The following is a 20,454-nucleotide window of genomic DNA, read 5'->3' as shown; positions in this document are numbered from 1 at the left end:
GACGAGATAATGTGTCATGTTGTGTCTCAAAAATAGCATTTGAATATTTTAGTTCATCTACATCACACACTTTTCTGTACTACAATTATCTCTGACACAGATAATATTCCGGGAATGTTCAGTTCACATGTAAGCAGAAATATGACAGAAGGCTAAGCTGAAATAGCAACTGAATTAGTTTATCATTTAAATTATATCTTTAAATACCTTTTACCTAGGTTCATGATGGTTCGTAGTGGAAAAAATGGTGACCTTCATCTGAAACAGATTGCATATTATAAACGAATTGGTGAATATCATCCAACTACACTGCCTAGTGAGAGAAGTGGCATAAGAAGAGCAGCAAAAAAATTTGCCTTCAAAGGTAAAATTAATGCCCCCAATTTTTAGTATAGAGTTTATATAGATGTTTCTCCATATGTAATTCCTTGTGGAATCCTGAGAATTTCTGTAGTAATTGGTCGTTGCTTAACAATTACCATTTAAATTGATAATGCCATTCAGTCAAAAGCAAAATAAAAATCACATTGAAGCTAACTGAAGGCCAGTAAGCGTGAAAAGGGCATTTTAAATCACAGACAGAAAATGATACCATGAACAAAACAAAACACTTACCTAAATTAATGTCACCTGCTTTTGTCCTCAGGTGATTCCTACTCTAGTGGTACACTTGTAAGCACTCGTGTCACTCTCAATGAAGAACTTATTTGATGCCTAATATGAAAATGTTGACAAAGTTAACTTATTTACTCTACTTATTTCTGTGGTTCCTCCCTCTCAGTGCCATTAAATAGTCTCAGGATCATATTTATTTTTGAACTCCTAATCCCCCTGAATGAATTAAATATTTGAAAGACAGTAGAATATTTATCTTGAAAGATTATGATAATTTTCCCCTCTTTCTCCTCCTCCTCCAAAGGGGAAGAGAAGTTTGGGATGAGATAAGCAAAGACATACAATCACCAGATGACTAAATGAATGTTGGTACTATTAATGGGAATTTTGCCTGTAGGTACAGAATCAGGCTTTTCTCAAAGCAGGTCAAGAAAATTCTAAGATAATAAATAAATACCTGCTTATTTTTCCCTGTGTACACCCCTTCCAGTAACTCCCTTAAGCTTAAGAACAGGCATACCTATTACATCTTAGACTAAAGAGGATTCATTCATTCATTTATTTAATCATTTATGCAACAAATGTTTACTGAGTTCCTACTGTGTGCCAGTCACATTTTAGGCCTTGGGAACATGTTGATGAATAAGATAGATAACTCCTGCCCTTAAGTTGCTTACTTTCTAATTCAAGTAAGGAATGTTCCACTCAGCATGTGCTTAATTAAGCACACTAATAGCTTACTGGTGTATTTTGGAGTTTGAATAGCTACTCATCCACACTGGAGAATTGGCTATTCTCTTCCTGCCCTGATTACTTCCCAGCCGTAGACTCTTTCCAGGTGTCTCCAAAGGAAAACAACTGCCCTGAGGATTAAGGTTTGCCAACTTTCTTGGCTTTATGAACCCTATTTCCTACCCAAATCCTGAAAAACTTAAGAGAGGTGGTGGCTTACAAAAATACAGCTATGATGAAATGCTATTTTGGAAAATTCTATTCCAGAAGTTGCTTATCTGTACATAATTTATTTGCTAATTCCTGCCTTTTTTAGGAGGTGCCTGCTGCAAGTATTTTTCTAGTTTGATTACTCCCATAGAAAGATAATTTTATACTCCCATATTTATCATGTGCTTTGGTGAACAAGCTAGCCCTACTTGTGTTGATAGCTACAAAACCATAGCAGCTAGTTCTACATATCTATTAGTAAGTGTAACAGCTGAGGACCTTTCAGATTGTATGGTAGCATCATCACAAATATTCTATATTAGAGGGAAAAGGATTTAACAAAAACAACCTCATGGTTTGAAGATAAGGCTATGATTATCTTAAAACTGTATAGATATCTAAAAATTTCAATTATATCTTTTTGGTATTTTTTTATTTCAGAAAAAAAGCTGTTTTATGTCGGAAAAGACAGAAAACAAAATCGTTTGGTAATTGTTTCAGAAGAAGAAAAAAAGAAAGTTCTAAGAGAATGCCATGAAAATGACACTGGAGCCCATCATGGCATATCCAGAACCCTTACTCTAGTGGAATCCAGCTACTATTGGACTTCTGTGACCAATGATGTCAAACAGTGGGTATGGCTTATGTATTTAGAATATTTTGAATAATGTCTTTGTAGTATATATCCAAAATTCATGTTTGCTCCAGATTAACTCTAGATATCACTTCTCATTAAGTACTTTTTGTCTGGGTAGTTTTTCTGCAAAACATTTAAAGGGAGTTTTATTTCCCTTCAAAAATCTTCTTTAGAATCACTAAAATATAATTTGAACTAGAACAAAGCATTACTTAAATATTTGAAAATACTCTGTTTAGATAGATTATCTAGAACCAGATTTTCATCATTGAACTATCTTGTGTAGGCAGAATTTAAATGGGGCTGAAATTTCTTTGACCAAAAATTAATCATTACCTCTTTGATGGCAGTCATACAATCTTTTCTTGAGAGGAGAATATGTTCATTATAAGTCAGGCCCCATGTGTGTCTCCTCTTTTGTCCCTATATTGTCTTGACATAGAAAGTGTCAAATATGGCAGAAACACCAAACCAACTAATTGCAAAATCAAGTTGTGAAGATAATGAAATTAGTCTGAGTTTTGTAACTTTATAACCCATTAGGACCTCAACTTCTTCTAATAGAAAATTCACCTAGGAGTTCTGGGATTCTTGCTGCTAGGTCAGTTGATCCCTACTCTTTCTAGTGTGCTCCATATAGCAAATGATAGAAATTCCTTAGTATGTATGTGAGAACCCTTTAATAATCGTAATAGTGCATTAAAAAGACTCATTTCAGGCATAAAGAATTAACCCAACATTTAATTTAACTAAGTATCATTTGTGAGTCTGTGCAGGTATTCCAAAGACCTCAGTTTTTGTATTTGCCTTTAGAACCTGCCACACATTCCTTTACAGACATTCAATGAAATCTTTGTCACATCTTTATCATTTGAAAAATGATTTTGGGAAATAAGGTTATTTGTGATGAGAATTAGTTTAAGTTAGAAAAGCTAGAAAATAAAAATTTTGATCAAAAGTAACTATAATGCAAAAAGATTGGTTTAAAAACTTTGTTCAGGACTTGGTTTGAAAGTAGTTTCCAAAGTGTAATTCCAGAAATATGTTGAACAACGGCACCATCCATATGTTGATCAATTGATCTCATCTCACACAAATGAAAGCTCCATGACAGCATGGGCTTTGTTTTTGTTCATTCTCTTTTTCCAGGACCTAGCGGAATTTCTGGCATCTATAAATATTGTTTGAATAAAGTTATATTTTAATGAATATTATTGCATACATGAATGAATGAACTTAGTAGAGTGATAACTTTAAAAGAAAAAATTTTTTTGCTTATAGAAATTATATACTCACATATTGATTTAAAATTATAGCAAAACATGTTTTAAGATCTATTCATTTAATAAATATTTATTGATTGTAAACCAGAATTATGTTCCATGTGAATAAAAACCCTTAAGGCAGTCATTGAATAGTAGTAGCAAGTAATATTTGCTTATATTCTGAATAGGTTTTATTTTATTATGAGAATAGTCCAAAAGTTTCTCCTTCAAAACACAAAGTACCTGTCAACCATTTCAAAGTTCAGATTTATAAGACTGCTTTTATTATATTGAATATATTAACATTTGTATACCTTTTCTTTATTGTATGCCTGTTTTATAGGTATATGCTTGTCAGCATTGCCAAGTGGCAAAAAATACGGTTATTCTAGCACCTAAACAGCACCTTCTCAAAGTGGAGAATCCATGGAGTATAGTTACTGTTGATCTGATGGGCCCTTTTCATACAAGCAGCAGAAGTCATGTATATGCTATAATCATGACAGATTTGTTCACAAAATGGGTTGTGATTTTGCCTCTTTGTGATGTTTCAGCATCAGAAATTTCTAAAGCTATTATCAATATATTTTTCTTATATGGACCTCCTCAGAAAATAATAATGGACCAAAGAGATGAGTTCATTCATCAGGTAAGACAAACTACTTAGATCTAGGAGCATATTTTACTCACCTTTCAGTGAGCAGCGCAACTTATATGGTACTTAATAAGTTTAGATAAATTCCTACAGATATAGAGGTTTAATATTGTATAGTACAAAGGTAGTTGGACTGGAAATTAAGGATTTTAATAGTTACTGTGCCACTAAGTAATTGTAAACCTGTCTTTAGTTTTCTTCAAACTAAAATGAGGAGGTTGGACCAAAGAGTCTTTTTTTGCTTCTAGCTTAAAAATTCTGTGGTTGATACGTAGAGGGAGAATTGACTAAATGGAGAAATACAGTCATGCTCGTGAATGAGAATATTCAATATTGAAAGATACCAATTTTTCCCAAATCAAAATTAATTTATATGTTAATGTATTTCTAATCAGCATTAAAAAGGAGGGAGCATTTTCCCTTGCCCTGGCCTTTATCCGGATTAAAGTTAACCTGAAAGAATAAGCGGACAGGAATACATACAAAAATTCTAAAAACGGAATGTAACTACTATACTTAAGGCATATTATTAAATTTTTATAATTGACAGGGTACTGGTGTAAGAAAATAACCAGACTGTCTAGGTTCACGGCACCTTTGATATCTCAGTCCAAAAGAAATACCTAAAATGATACTTATCAAATAGTTAGATCTTGTGCCACGGGGTCCCTAAGGTTATCTCCAAGTTTTATAATTCACTAGGAGGACTCAGCAGATGGTCATACTACGGCTAAGATTTATTATAACTAAAGGATACAAAGCAAAATCAGCAGGCAAAAGGCTCATGGGGATAAGTCCAGGGGAAACTAGGAACAAGCTTCTAAGACATCCTCTCCCAGTGTAATCACACAGGACATGCTCAGTTCTCCCTGCAGAGTTATAGCAACCCATGTAAATTGTTGTCTACCAGGGAGGCTCACTAGAGACTCAGTGCCTAGGATTTTTACTGGGAGCTGATCACATAAGCACCAAAAATTATAGATTCTCAAAAGAAAGAAGGTGTTCAGCATTAGCCACCTTGATGTATAAACAGTTTAGGCACTGTGAGCCACCCTTAATCAGTTAGGGAATGGTGGAAACCCACACAAAATCCAAGGTCCTAGACACCAGCCAAGGGCCAACTTTGTAAGCAGGACTTTCACAGGATAGCAGCCTTAGTTCTGCTATGTTAACTTTTTCTGCACAGGTCCAAACAACTTAGTATTTATATCCTAATCACTTAGCCATTTAAAAAAATAGTAGTCATAAATTGAAAGAAATAATATTTTCATTTCATTCTTTTCATTTCATTTCATTTCATTTTCATTTCATTTTCATTTCATTCTTAAATAACCACAGTTAGTTACTAATGGGATGTGTATACCTGTTTACCACTGCTAAGCTTTTCAAACTTTGGAATCAGTTTGGACACTGCCATCCTCATTTCCTGTTTTGCATTGATTTTTAACAGTCATTGCTTTTTATCATAGCACCTGTCAAAAAACAGTTCTGTAAAGATACAACATCATCAAAAGGAATGTAGTCTGATCTAATGTTGAAACCATAAACTACATTAAGCTAGTAGTTTTCAAGGTGTCCAACAGATGTTAAGGAGGCCCTTTGGCACAGAGTTTAGTAACCATGTTTAAAATGATAGAGCTGGTATCATAAATGAGTGGAGTTAGGGAAGGATTATTTAATAAATTTAATTTAACAGCATAGATAACAATTTTCTAATTATTTCTAGTTATTTCTATAATATGATTTTAGAATTACTGCATACCAAAATTGTTTTCAGGTAAATTAAAAATTTTGGTTTTTTTAATTGAAACAAAAAAATACAGTTGACTTTTTTTTTTTCAATCTCTAGAGACTGAGTTAACTTTCCAAGCTTAGGGAATAGTGGCATAAATTTAAATGGAAAAATCACCAACTTTGGCTGTTTAAAAATTAGAAATTTATATGTGGTAAAATCACCAAAACATACAGGCCAAGAAATAGACCAACAAAAATAAAGCACATTCATGCAGGAAAGGGCTAATGCCTTTATTATAAAAGATTCAAACAAATTAAAAAATTTAGTCAATGGCAGAAATGTAATTCACAAGAGGGAATAAAAATAATAAATATGGAAAAATGTTCAAACCCAATAGTAATGAGTAATGTAAATTAAGACCATTTTTTGTTTATCTAAATCAAGAAAAATAGTAGTAATACCAAAAATACCAAATAGACTACAGATAAAATAATATAGCCTTACATTACAGGTAGTATAGCAACTTGAAACTAACTCTTGTAAAGCAGTCTGCCAAAGGTCCAGTAAGAGCCGTGTGTGTGTGTGTATATATATATATATATATCTTGGTGAACGATCCTATTTCTAAGAATTCTAAGGCGATTATCCAAAGTATAGAAAAATAGCTCTTTTATGATATTATTTACCACAATGCTATGTATATTAACGAGAAACAGGAAATGACCTAAACATCCAAATAAAGAGTTTCAGAAAAACGTCAAGCCACATGATGAAATATTTTGTAGTCATTAAAAATGTTTACAAAGAAAAGGAAATAACATGGACACTGATTAAAACATGTTCAGTTAAAACTCTGGGTAAAAGATTTTATTACATATATTATGTATACATATTTTACACAGATAACTATGTAAAAAATAGATGTAAAGAAACTAAAATAAAAATTTATATGGTTAACCATGGAGTTTTTAAGAGTAATGAGATTATAGGTTTTTTCCCTTAACTTTTCAGTTTATGTTATCATTATGTTGTTTTTATAACTATTAGTGATTAAAATATACATAATCATCTGTTGTTTTGTGATATAAATTACTAGTGCTTGGCAATAACTAGTTCTCCTAGCCTTCCAAACATAGACGACTGTCCTAGCCTCTTTCAGGTGGGCAAACCCAAGTAACACATCTGGGCAAAGAAGTTGAATGGATGAATGTGTGCCCCTTTCAGCCTGAGGTATTGAAAACTTCATCCTCAATTCTTCCTTCTCCCAGTCTTATTCTGTCTCTGGAGAATTAATTGCATATTTCAGATATTACCCTAAAGGGTAGTGGATTTTCTCTCATCCAGGATTTCTGAGGCACCTAGGTGCTTCAGAGAGACACCCTGACCTACAGCTGACCTTGTCTGAGCAAGTAGTAAAATTTTTGAGTTAAACCACTGAGCCTTGAATGTGTTTTGTAACTGCAGTATAATATTGCCTACCTTGACTGACATAGCAGTGGTCTGCAAAATGGGGTGTGCAAGACAATCTAGTTTGTAGGATGACAATATTAGAACTTTTGTTTATAATTTTTATCTAATAAATAAGAAAGAAATGAAGCTTTTACTAATAATATATAGAGATTCATAATAGCATCCTGAATCAACAAAGCAGATGATCGTGTGTCGCACCTGGTTCAGGAAGGTATCTTGGGAGAAAAGTGAGAATCTGCAACATGTGGGAGTCCATAGTGGTTCCCTCACTCATTCTTTTGCTTTAGCAGCAGTAATTAAATTTATGGATATTGTCCAGTTTTTGCCAAACTACCCTTCATAGAATAACTAGTTGGCTTAATTTTCTTGCAGTGAAACAAGATCATACGAATAATAATGCAATCACCTTTCAACCACAGGAAAATGATAGAGCTGACACAAGTAACTTCTAGTACTAGCTCTTTCACAGATACATTAATGATATAAAAATAAATGTGGACTAATCGGATCTGATAGGAAATTGGCCACCAAAATTCAAAATTATCAAGAAATCTATTTGAAATATTGTCTTACTTTCACCTTTATTAATGAAAAGCCTCATCCTAAATGCACATAGTACTTCAAGATACTAGGTAATGACAATATGAAACCATTATGAATCACCAGCAGTCTTTCCAGTCATGTTTAAAGTCATATGATATATACATTATTGGTACTATGTATAAAATAGACAACTGATGGGAACATACTGTGTAGCACAGGGAACTCTACCTAATGCACTGTGATAACCTATATGGGAGGGAAGTCCTAGAGAGGGGATATCTGTATGTGTATGGCTGATTCATTTTGTTGTGCAGTGGAGGCTAACACAACATTGTAAAGCAACCATACTCCAATAAAAATTAATTTTAAAAATTAAAAAATAGTCATATGATAATCCAAGACTTTGAAAATTTTACCAAAAGTAACAATAAATGTTTATAAGCCTCTTTTATGAGGTTTAACAAAAAAACTAAAAATCCCATGTGATTAAGAAAATTTGTTCTTTTTGCTGTGATTTAAATGGCTTAAATATTATACAGCAGGCATAATCGTGACAAAATAAAATGGGTTTTTTTGTCAGCATATACTGACATAGGAAACACTGCTAAAGTATTGAAATAAGATTTAGAACATTATACACAATGTGGGAGGTTTATAAAGTTGATGAAAGTACAGATGTTTGTAACATAGCTTAGAGCATTTGAGTATTTGCTAAATTGTTTCAATAAAATACACAAAGACCTTTTTATAAACCTGTGAAGAAAAGAGAATTAACATTTGTAAAGGAAAAATTATTTCTTTAATTTTAAAAATGTGTCTTATGGAAAACTAAAATTGTGACCACTAATGGAATGTCTGGTTTGACGGGGAGAAAAAAAGGCTCTTGGGGTAAGGATATCTAGGTAGCATCTCACAAATGGATTCACTGGATCAGTTCTAGGCAACCTCTTCAAGTTGAAGCCTTTTCCAAAAGTCAGTCATTTTTAAAACCATTAATTATGACCTCAGATTGAGGCTGACCCAAATAATACCTATTTTCTGGGATTTCTTTTAGATTACTTTTGATTTAAAAGGAGGTGGCCTAACATATATACAATGGAATATTACTCAGCCATAAAAAGAAACAAAATTGAGTTATTTGTAGTGAGGTGGATGGACCTAGAGTCTCTCATACAGAGTGAAATCAGAAAGAAAAACATACCGTATGCTAACACATATATATGGAATCTAAAAAAAAATAAAATGGTTATGAAGAACCTAGGGAAAGGACAGGAATAATGACACAGATGTAGAGAATGGACTTGAGGTCACGGGGAGGGGGAAGGGTAAGCTGGGACGAAGTGAGAGAGTGGCATAGACTAATATATACTACCAAATGTGAAATAGATAGCTAGTGGGAAGCAGCCACATAGCACAGGGAGAACATCTTGGGGCTTTGTGACCACCTAGAGGGGTGGGATAGGGAGGATGAGAGGGAGACGCAAGAGGGAGGAGATATGGGGATATATGTGTATGTATAGCTGATTCACTTTGTTATAAAGCAGAAACTAACACACCATTGTAAAGCAATTATACTCCAATAAAGATGTTAAAAAAAAAAAAAGACGGCCTTAATTAGTATATATGTTAGGTAGGAATTAGTATATATGTTAGGTAGGAATTGTATTCCACTGCAAGTAACAGAGAACCCTTCTCTTCCCTCCAATATATAAACTCCAATAGGAGTTTATTTTATACTTAGGGAAAAGAAAGCCAGGCTCTCCAGTGTTGGAAGGGTAACTCTGAATGTCATTGGGAACCCATGCTTCTAGCATTCTGTTCCACCATCTTTGAGATGTGACTCTCAATCTTATGCTTACAATATGGCATGCCACAAATCTACATTTCTGGCAGAAACAAGGGGGAGGTTAATGGGCAAAAAAAGCTAGAACTAGCTGAGTCTGCCCAACAACTTTCACTTAAATCTTTTTGGCCAGAACTATATCACTACCCCACTACTATATCAATACTATCTGACTACCCCAACTAAAAATAATAAGAAAAAATAGTTTGAGGTGTAAATAAGGTAGGAAAAATAAGTTAACAGGCTTATTCTTAGAAGTTTTCTAAACTCATTTTGACTTATTAGGCCCTGCCTATAATAAATATAACAACAAAAGTAATAGTAACATTAAGGGTTATAAAGTGCTTACTAATTGCCAAGCACTGTTTTAAGTGCCTTATAAACATTTATTCATTTAATCCTCAGGAGAGTCGTGGGTAGGATTTTCCTCATTTTACAGATGAAGAAACTGAGTACACAGAGGTTTGGTGATTTGGCCAAGGTCATGTAGCTGTCAAGTGGATTATGTTAACTGTGTTTGAGAAACTGTCTACTGAATTAAAATGTTATCTGAACTCAGAGTTAGTGTTAAATTTTGTTCTTCCATTTCCTTGCTGTATGTGTGTGTCTGGCAAGGCACTTAACCTCCCAGAGCTTCAGCTTCTTATCTTTAAAATGGGGTTAATATCTCATAAGGTTTTTGTCACGTATAATGACTGTAATGTAAAGCATCAGCACATAGTAAGGACTCAATAAATGGTAGTTACTCTTTTAAACAAAATATGTATGTTTTCATAAAGACTGGCTATGGTCAAGGAAAAGGCAAGATTCAAATTCTTTTGCAACCTTTCAATCCAGGGAAAAATAAAATACAGATTTTAAAATCAGCTTTGTTTTTTATATGTTTTTCAGATCAATGTAGAACTGTGTGAATTGTTTGGTACAAAGCAAATTGTAATTTCTCATGCCTCCCAAACTATTAATCCAACTGTAAGAACACCTAACACAATCAAAACATTTCTTTCCAAACACTGTGCTGACTACCCAAACAACTGGGATGATCACCTAGCAGCTGTTTCGTTTGCCTTCAATGTTACTCACTCGGTAGGTACCTTTTTATAATCTATACTTGTGAATTATGACTATTTCTTGGCTACATAAATGTTTTATTACAAATTATTTATTTTTCTTAATAGGAACCTACTAAAAATACACCGTATTTTCAGATGTTTAATAGAAATCTTTACATGCCTGAGACTTCAGATATTCTTCGTGAAGTGGATGGTAATAATACAAGTATGTTTGCCAGAATTCTAGGTGCAATTAAAGAAGCTGATAAAATAATGGAGAATAAGACAACTTCAGCGGGCCAGGTGATTCTATCTAATAGAAAAAACTCTATAATCTAAAAATCTATAAAGTGATTTTTTTTTTAATTTCAGCATACACTCACATACCTATGATATACCCTAAAACCAAATTTTTTCCATTGAATTCTGCATGTTTTGATTAAACAGTATGTTTATTAGCTATGAAATTCTGAGAGACATTACTAGGAAAACTATGTGTTTTGGAATCAAGGTAGAGCTGAATTCAAATCCCTGGTTTTGCTTTCTAGTTGTTTAACTTGGGCATATTACTTTATCTCATATTACTTTATTTTCTTTATAAAGTTGAGGTAATAATACTGACTTTGAAATATTGTTTTAAAAAATTAAGTGGGATTCTTGCCTAGCTTTCAGTAGCATCTCAATAAGTAATCTTTTTATTATAATATTATCTGTATATACCTTCAAGAAACTCTAGCTCTTTCATCCCTTTGTTCTTTTTTTTGTTTTTACACTTGCAGATGGAGAACAACAGTTTTGATGAACTAAATAAAAGCAAAATCATTGTTAAAAAGAAACCAAAGCAATTAAATCCATTTCAACTAAAAGTGGGTCATGAAGTTTTAAGACAAAGGAAAAACTGGTGGAAGGATGGTCGTTTCCAATCTGAATGGGTTGGTCCTTGTGTCATAGACTATATTACAGAAAATGGATGTGCTGTTCTGAGAGACAACACTGGGACAAGACTTAAAAGACCCATCAAAATGTCCCACCTTAAGCCCTATGTAAGAGAATCCAGTGAACAAGGTAAATATCTGTCACTTCTCTACATTTTTACTTTCTTTGAATGAAGAGAGAAGTTAAAAATATAAGAAATCTCCCCCGCCCCACACCCTCCTTTGGTTAGTTTTTCTTTTCCCTTCTAATTTTTATAAAATTTTGTACAGTATTGGAGCCCAGGTAGTCTTTTTTATAAGCATGTGTCTTCTGGAACTGTCAGGTTTGTAAGAGATTTTATCTTGATTTCTAGTGTACTTTTCACACACTTTCCCACAGTTCATGTGGGAGACACTGAACGTGTTTCACAGAAGGAAGAATTATATCTTCATTATTTTCACTTTCAGAATATTTTGTCACTTTTAGCATGAAATGATAGTAACTAAGGTAAATAATGCCAAAAACAAACATACTCTCTAGAATTCTGTTGTGAGATAAATATATTAGGGGACATTTAAAAATGTGATTAATTTTTAATGTTGCATCTTAGTCACAGTCATGGTGGATGTAGGGGAGGGTGAGAGTGGGAGATACTCAGAATGCTATAAAGTGCCATTATAAGAAGAGGTAAGTAGCACACTGGACAAGGTAATACTTGCCTCAAAATGTGATTATGAATAGTCAAGATATCCTGATCTTCTCTAACCCTTTCTTTCATAGACTGGAGCTAAATGACATGGCTTTCAGATTAAGTCCCACTTTATGTCCTATTTTATGTGCTCCTTAGAGTTTCTTTGGAGTGGATAACTTAGAGGGAGTGAATTGGTACCTTAGCTAGTTAATTTTGTTTATTCTATAAAGAAAGATAAAGCATCAATATTATTTGAATCTGAGTAGCAGTTAAGGAAGATACAATTTAGTACAATTTTAAACAATGTAAACAACTGAGGTATTTAACAGGCTTAAGTAAATAATAATTACAAAAATGATGATAATAGATAACCCTCTTTCTTAGGATATGAAGCCCTTGGGGCTGCTTTGTAATAGCTCAACTCTGTTTCTGATCTGGGTCACAACTCTCATGTTAAAAGCTCTGAGTACCTTCCTTTCTGCTTATGGCAGAACCAGTTGCTCTAGTAGTAAACTTAGCTTGGACTGTTCCAATTCAGAAAGCTCACAGTACCTTCATTCTCGTTGTTAGAAGATAAGCACTTTTATTCCTTGTGCCTCCTCTTAGTTCTAAGCTGCCCTTTATGATTTCTCCCTTCTGCAAGTTAAGTAGGAACAAAAGATTATACAGGTGCATGTTGTCCTTTCTTCTTCTTTTGATTTTCCCCTTAATCTTTGTTGTTCAGGACTTGCTTCCTTCTAATGTGTTAACCTTCCTTAATTAATACAAAATTTCTGCTTAACATGTTGCTGTATCAGGATCTGTTTCAACATTTTGCAATTTGCTCTTGCCGAAGAATTTCTTAAGGAGACCTAACATTTTGCTACTGCTGAATATTTCAGAATCCAATTGAATAGAACAATTTCTAAACAGAGGCAGTACAATTATTGCCTCATGCTTGAATTCTCTGCAGATTATTCTTCCAGTAATACAAAGGAAATTGCAGTATTAACTAGTGTATACATATAAGGAACCTGAGATTAATGGGTAAAGTTGTTTTTTCTTATTAATCAAAGGAAGTACTAATCCAGCTATCCTAGAGTCTGGTTCTTGTTTACTCTTTGGTCCGTTTTTGTCTGTTTCTCTTATTTGTAGAAAATTCAAAATAAATGTGATTTCTATCACATATTTTCCTGAAAATCTTCACCTCAAAAGCTGATTTTAAAGAGTCTTTGAACTGAATTTAAACCAAACAAAATGTCTTTGAATAGTCATCCCATTCTTTTGACATAAATTTGAACAAGGTAGAGCCAAAAGAACTATGAATTTGTCTGCATTGTTTCTCTTACCAGCATTGAGATTTCATAGCTGTATTTAAGTTCACTGTACAAAGCAGATATGCTTCCGTTGTGAACTTATCCATTCTTATCTAGAACATAATATTGAGGGAGCACATTCAGTACTAGGTTGACATTGCTATTTTAAGTAGGCCTATTTGCCTTTTTGTCTAGTTCAGTGCCAGGCACCTTTTCAAGAATAAGTATTTTAACAAGAAATTTTTTGACATACCATAGTGTCTCTTCATAATTGTAATGTTTCCCTTTGAAGGGAAAAATGTTATTGACCCATTATTCTATCTGACATAGATTTTGAGTAGTTTTGTTTTGAGTGGGAATTATTGTGATCAGTTTGTGTCTGCCTCCCCTAAAGGCTTTGGTATGATTGCCCTTCACAATTTGTGAAATGGTTTTTCTTTTATAAGTTTCCTATTGCTGCCATGACAATTTACCACAAATTTAGTGGCTTAGAACAACACAAGTTTATTATCTTACAGTTCTATACTTAGAAATCCAATGTAGGTCTCATTGGGCTAAAATTGAGGCATTGGCAGGGCTGTGTTCCTTTCTGGAGGCTCAAGAAGATGGTGTTTCTGTGCATTTTCCACCTTCTAGAGGCTGTTGCCATTGCTTGGCTGTGGTCCTCTTCCTCTATCTTAAAAGCCAGCAGTGGGGGTAGAGTTCTTCTCACATTACATCACTCCATCCTCCTATTCTTCCTTCCCCTTCCACATTTAAGGACTCTTATCCTTGGGCCCATCCTGATAATCCAGGGTAATCTCCCTGTTTCAAGGTTGGTTGGGTAGCAACCATAATTCTATCACTACCCTAATTCTCCTTTGCCATGTAAGGTAACATAATCACAAGTTTCATGAATTAGTACATGGCTATCTTTAGGGGTCCATTATTCTGCCTACCACAGTTATGGTCTACATTCGCAAAACAAAATAAAGCTTAGTCCCTATATTAGTATCAAGCCCATGAGCTTGACTTTATTATTAATACACAGTCATCAGTTGGTATCCACAGGGGATCAGTTCCAGGAGCCCTGTGGATACCAAAATCCACTCATGCTCAGGTCCCTTACATAAAATGGCATAGTACAGTACCCCCAACCTTTATCCCCTACCCCACCCGCACATCCATGGATACGAACCCTGGGATATGGAGAGCCAACTGTAGTTTTAGCAAAGCACCTCCCTTTGGCCTCTAATTATGTAATCTCAAAATTAAAAGTCATTCAGTTCTCTGTGTTAGTATTGGTTATCTGTTATGACAATTATGTGGTATGTATCAAATTGTAGTTATTTGTTATTTTATCATAAGAAAAGATGTACTAGTATGGCAATACATTTGTAATAGTTTTAGGATATCAGGCCATGTATAGGATTAGTCAAGACACCTCACTTCACAATAAGAAAATTAATTATTCTGAAGCCTTGTACTTTTCTTTCTATTTGAAAAAATAGATTAATCCAATCACTCAGACTTTTCTGAGGCTTTGGTTTTAACTTATTTTTCTCCCTAGGGAAATTTTAATACTCTTAATCTCATTTTTTTTCTCCTTAAAACTAAAGAAGAAAAAGTGTGTCAAAACTGCTGATAACACCTTCCTGAAATGTCTTGAAAATACCTCTGCTTCTAAGAAACTAAAGACTTAAGTATTCAGTCCAGTCAAAACTGAAATAATGCTTTCATCAAACATGTCATAATAGTAACTAAATAAATAGAATGAGAAAATTAAAATAATTAAATTCTATCGTGTAATGTGACTGAGTAGAAAAGTCCTTTAATATGGTTTTGTTTGTTTATTTCTCTGTCTTTTTATCTTGGGTGCAAAAACTTATCTTGTTCTTTTCTATATCCCTAACTCAGGACTGTTCTAGATCAGTACTGTCCAATGGATATATAATGCAAAAACTACGTAATATATAATTTAAAATTTTCTAGTAGCCATGTTTAAAAAGTAGGTGAAAAAAATTTTAATAATATATTTTATAGTTACCCAATATATCTAAGATAGCATTATTTATTATCTATCTAAGATAGATTATTTCAACATGTATGTAAGGCCTCAAAAATCTCTTTCTGGTAAGTCTTTGGTAACCTTTTTCAAAGTTAAAGAGCATTTCTCTTGGGTCCACTAGATTTAGAACATAGTAGGAATTGAAACATATTTGACCTTTATGAATGAATGAGAATTTTGTTTTTTCCTACACAAAGAAGGCTTGAAATCTCCAGAGTAGTTTTCAATTGCATATAGAGTGATTTGTGTAGAATTTGCTGAGTATAATCTTTATTCTCTACAGTTTTATCACACTAAGTTACTTTAAAGTTTATTTAAAAGAAAGTGTGTGTGTGTGTATTTATATTCAGATATATATTGGTTACTTTCATATAGAAGCTGTCCTCTTACAAACAGGTGAGGTTGGTAAAGTCCATTTGTTTCTAAGTCTACTGTAATTAGGAGGTGCTTACGCTCAAGGTCTTTGAATGCATTTGCAGGAAATCAAAGTGATAACTTCTAAGAGCTTTACATCTATCCATAGTTTCCCTGTTGATACATGTTTACTGGACATATTTTACTACAATAGACGGGCTTTCTGTATGCAAAAAAATTTTTGAGACAGAAAACTTCCTTCATCAAAGATCTCTGCAAAGATCCAATTTGGAAATACTTTAAATGCTATATTGTAGCTGCTGTCACTAATACATTGCATCAGTGTACCCTGAACTTATGAAATTCTTCATGGCTTATTAGAAAAATTTCATCAGCAACATTTTTACCATATCTAACCTTTTTAAGTTCTCTTTTAAATTACAACCTATCTTTCTCTAGTATTAACAAGCTAATAGCAGACTTTGATGTTGACGCTCTGGCAACACATTCTAAAAGTGTTTCAATTTCACTGATCATTTTTTCTTCTTTCCTGCTACTCTTGGGCATAGCACTTCTCATGGGTTGCATGATTTTTGTATCTTTCAGACTTGTTCTCTTGTTCAGCAATACATCCCCTACTAACATACAAAAATCATTTTCTTATCACCTTCAATGACCCATACTTTTATTTCCATCATAAGTATGTATATCTTCTTAACAGCATTTTCAATCTAATTACTACTTTTGCATTAATAAGAATTGGTGGGGGTAAACTTAGAAAGCCTCTCAAAACTAAAATACCAATTACACTTTGCCTAATGAAGAAGTAAATGGGCAAAACTAAATGTCCATACAAGCCCAAGTCTACTTATGCCATCTGTTGGGAGAGAGCATAGCTTTGATTTTTTTTTTAAATATTCTTTTCTTTAAGTTTATTTATTTGTTTATTTATTTATTTTGGCTGCATTGGGTCTTTGTTGCTGTGTGAGGGCTTTCTTTTAGTTGCAGCGAGCGGGGGCTATGCTGTTGCAGTGCACGGGCTTCTCATTGCGGTGGCTTTTCTTGTTGTGGAGCATGGGCTCTAGGCGCGCGTAGTTGTGGCTCACAGGCTCTAGAGTGCAGGCTCAGTAGTTTTGGCACATGGGCTTAGTTGCTCTGCGGCATGTGGGATGTTCCCGGACCAGGGCTTGAACCCATGTCCCCTGCATTGGCAGGCGGATTCTTAACCACTGCGCCACGAGGGAAGTCCTGTTTGACCTTTTGATGTTTGTAAATTTAAAGTTCATAAATGTGTAACTTATAGGGTTGGAATAGATTGAGTTAGCTTTTCACATATTAGTATGAGGATGGGTAGGCTGGAATCATGTTCTGGGATATATTAGCAAATATATCTGCTCTGAGAAACTTTCATTGATCTCTAATCTAAATGGATAATTAATGTTCCTTTTGCTATTTGTTGAACTTAAAATTTGAGGATTCTTTAAGATATTAAAATCTTTAAGAGAATCTGTTAATGTTTTGGGAGAAAATCCAGAAAGAGAAGGCAGGGGTCCAGGAAGTTAATCAGCGGCAGTGGAATAGTTCTTTGTTGTAATGAATTAAAATATTATGTAGGGAGAAATTCTTTTAACCTTTATTTATAAAGATGATGCTACTTTGCCATGTGTTTTTCATTTTAAGCATTTTTTTCCTGATAGTGATGATAAATTTGCTCAAAATAGAATGAAATGCTGACAGGGAAGATTCCTCGTCACATTTTAGTATGGATTTAGCTACACCTTAAAAGGTCATGAGCATTTTAATATTAAATTAGGCTTAAGTAAGCTAAGCTTTTTAATCTAATTCGTTGTAGCCTGCCTACTTTCACATTCCTATTATATAAGCCTGATTCTAGGAACTTAATCTTCATTTTAGTTTATCATTTCATATTGTGACAATTTAATATTATTGCCCTAATATGGATTCTATAAAGACCAGAGAATTATCTAAATTTGTAAATGTAAGGATTTAACAGTTCCATTTGTTAAAACATCTTTCGAGACCCCGTTAGTTCACCCAGAAATGCTTTGCAGAAGTATATTAAGAATATCATCAACATCAAAAATATAGTTTTATAACTTTTGTTTTTAATCTATACCATGATTCTCAGCCCCTCACCCACACCTACCACCCCCGCCACCCACACCTACCAAACACAGGTCAAGAGAATACTCTGTAATGGCCAAATGGGAAAAGAATCCAAAAAAGAGTGGATATATGTGTATGTATAACAGATTCACTTTGCTGTACACCTGAAACTAACACAACATTGTAAATCAACTATACCCCAATGAAATTTTTTTTAAATCCTGTAAAAAAAAAATCCCTTTATTATTCCTTTTTTTTTTAATTGGAAAAAAAAAGTTTGGCTGTTTTAAAATCCTTGATCTTTCCTGAATTCTGTATGTATGCACTGTCAAATTCATATGTCATTTTATTCATTCTTTGACATATTTATTTAGGAGATACGAGAACCCACCAGAAATTAATCTTGATAGTTAATTTGTATTACTTGGAATTTTGTTCCTCATTTAACATTATTTAATTTTAAAGTGATTTAATTATAATTCTAAAAGGGAAACATGTTTCTTCTTTCAGACAGTCTTTATCTCTTACAAGGTTCAGTAGTGGCAGATCATGACTACATTGGAATGCCTGAAATTTCAGTTGGAGCATACCAAGCAAATATTCTGGTAGAAGATGCAACTATTGGAGTAGTCGACAATGAATTACTGACATCAAGCAAGGATCGTGAACTGTTAGAATATAGAAATGCCAAAATGTCTCCCTTGATAGAAGATCATAGTACTCTTGAAAAGCAGACTTTTAGTCTCTTGGACTCTTCAAACCAAGTCCTTGAGTACTTAAGTTAGTGAACACCAAAATTCATTTAAAGTGCTTGTTTAGAAAGTATATCTCCTTGAATCTTACCTTTTCCACTCAAAAAGGTTACTTAGAAAAAGTATCTTGACAACTCTTAATGACTAAATCCTGAATATTTATTTTATAACTATTTATTTATCTAAAGTTGTGCCTCATTTGAATGTCAGTGCATATATATATATATATATATATACATATATATATGTATATATATAAAGGCAAAGGAGGTATATTACATAGATGTCATTTTTTCTTCTAAAAAGAGAACAGGCAAAGCATGCTTGCTTCTTAGGAAGTAAACTAAATTCTAGCTCAAAACTCTCAAAACTTTGTTTGATATTGGTACCATGTTTTCAGTTTTAATTTTTTTTTTAATATTCCCCCCTTTTAAAAAATGTTTGAACTACCTAGAATTGCATTAATAAATATTTATTAAATGTGATAAATGAATCCTATTTCTGTGTTATTGGAACTTCTAAAAACAATATTGTAGGAAAAATTTTAGAGTTGTTTGTTTAATGGGCTCCTACAGTGTATTGGTAAGTTCACCTTGTTAGACAGGCTCAGGATTAGGGTCTGAAACTATATATTGGTTTGAAAACATTTGTGCATTTCCATAGTATATATTAAAGTCAGAAGCATCCATTAATAAGATTTTTTCTGCAGCCTTAAAGAAGTAAATAATAATTATAAAATAACTGATATCAAAGATTTTAAACTATAATTTCTATGATAGTTATAACTTTGCTCAACAAATATTTGTTATAAAGCACTTTGAAGAATACTGTGGGAAAAATAAATGCTGTGTGTGCCTTGTCCCCAACAGAGACATACAGTCCAGTAGGGAATATAGATCATATAAGCCATGTACAACAGTAGTTACAAGTTATGTGCTAAGTTCCATAAGAAAAGTGCAAATAATATATTTAGGGAGGAAGAAAAGAAAGAGTTTATTTCTGGATAGGAAAACTAGGCTATTAATGGAAGAAGGATCTTTTGAGCTTGACCCTGAAGAATGAATAGGATTTGGTGAGAGGGTCCAAAAAATTAGAGGAAGACAAATGCACAGAGACAGAAAGTATTGTAATGATTTACAGAAAGGCAGGGCTTTTTGTTATCTACATTGCCTCCAGTGTAAGGTAAAATGGTAAGGTATGGGGAGATAAAGCTGAAGGGGAAGTAGGAAACCTTGTGGAGGGCTTTGAATACTGTTAGGGGTTGAATTGTGTCCCCCTCCCTCCAAATTCACATGTTGAAGTTCTAAACCCTAGTACCTTAGAATGTGACCTTATTTGGAAAAAAGGTTATTGCAGATATTGATTAGTTAAGATGAGGTCATGTTGAAGTAGAGTGGGGCCTAATCCAGTATGACTGATATCCTTACAAGAGGGGGAAATTTGGTCATAGAGTCAGGGAGAATGCCATGTGAAGATGAAGGCAGAGATCGGAGTGATTCATCCACAAGCCAAGGAATGC

The 20,454-nt window shown here is 33.6% G+C and overlaps 1 protein-coding gene across 4 annotated transcripts in view; it reads left to right on the top strand.

The window, feature by feature from the left end:
• Window positions 1–19,419, top strand: part of GIN1 (gypsy retrotransposon integrase 1) — a 28,693-nt gene extending 9,274 nt beyond the window's left edge. For 2 of the 4 annotated variants that reach the window (XM_029215742.1, XM_029215741.1), the window contains 7 exons: window positions 219–364; window positions 1,999–2,192; window positions 3,803–4,108; window positions 10,597–10,788; window positions 10,881–11,057; window positions 11,534–11,819; window positions 18,694–19,419. In XM_029215742.1, the coding sequence (XP_029071575.1) occupies window positions 223–364; window positions 1,999–2,192; window positions 3,803–4,108; window positions 10,597–10,788; window positions 10,881–11,057; window positions 11,534–11,819; window positions 18,694–18,968 (1,572 nt within the window). In that variant the 5' untranslated portion in view covers window positions 219–222 and the 3' untranslated portion in view covers window positions 18,969–19,419. Of the gene's footprint in view, window positions 1–218; window positions 365–1,998; window positions 2,193–3,802; window positions 4,109–10,596; window positions 10,789–10,880; window positions 11,058–11,533; window positions 11,820–18,693 lie in introns of those variants that run through there. The other 2 variants (XM_029215743.1, XM_029215744.1) reach the window with 2 other exon arrangements.
• Window positions 19,420–20,454: the final 1,035 nt, after the last annotated feature.

This window comes from Monodon monoceros, unplaced genomic scaffold (genome assembly GCF_005190385.1).
Source record: "Monodon monoceros isolate NGI ecotype Baffin Bay Population unplaced genomic scaffold, NGI_Narwhal_1 Super_Scaffold_12, whole genome shotgun sequence".
Taxonomy (NCBI): Eukaryota; Metazoa; Chordata; class Mammalia; order Artiodactyla; family Monodontidae; genus Monodon; species Monodon monoceros.
This window is presented reverse-complemented; position numbering and strand designations above follow the sequence as displayed.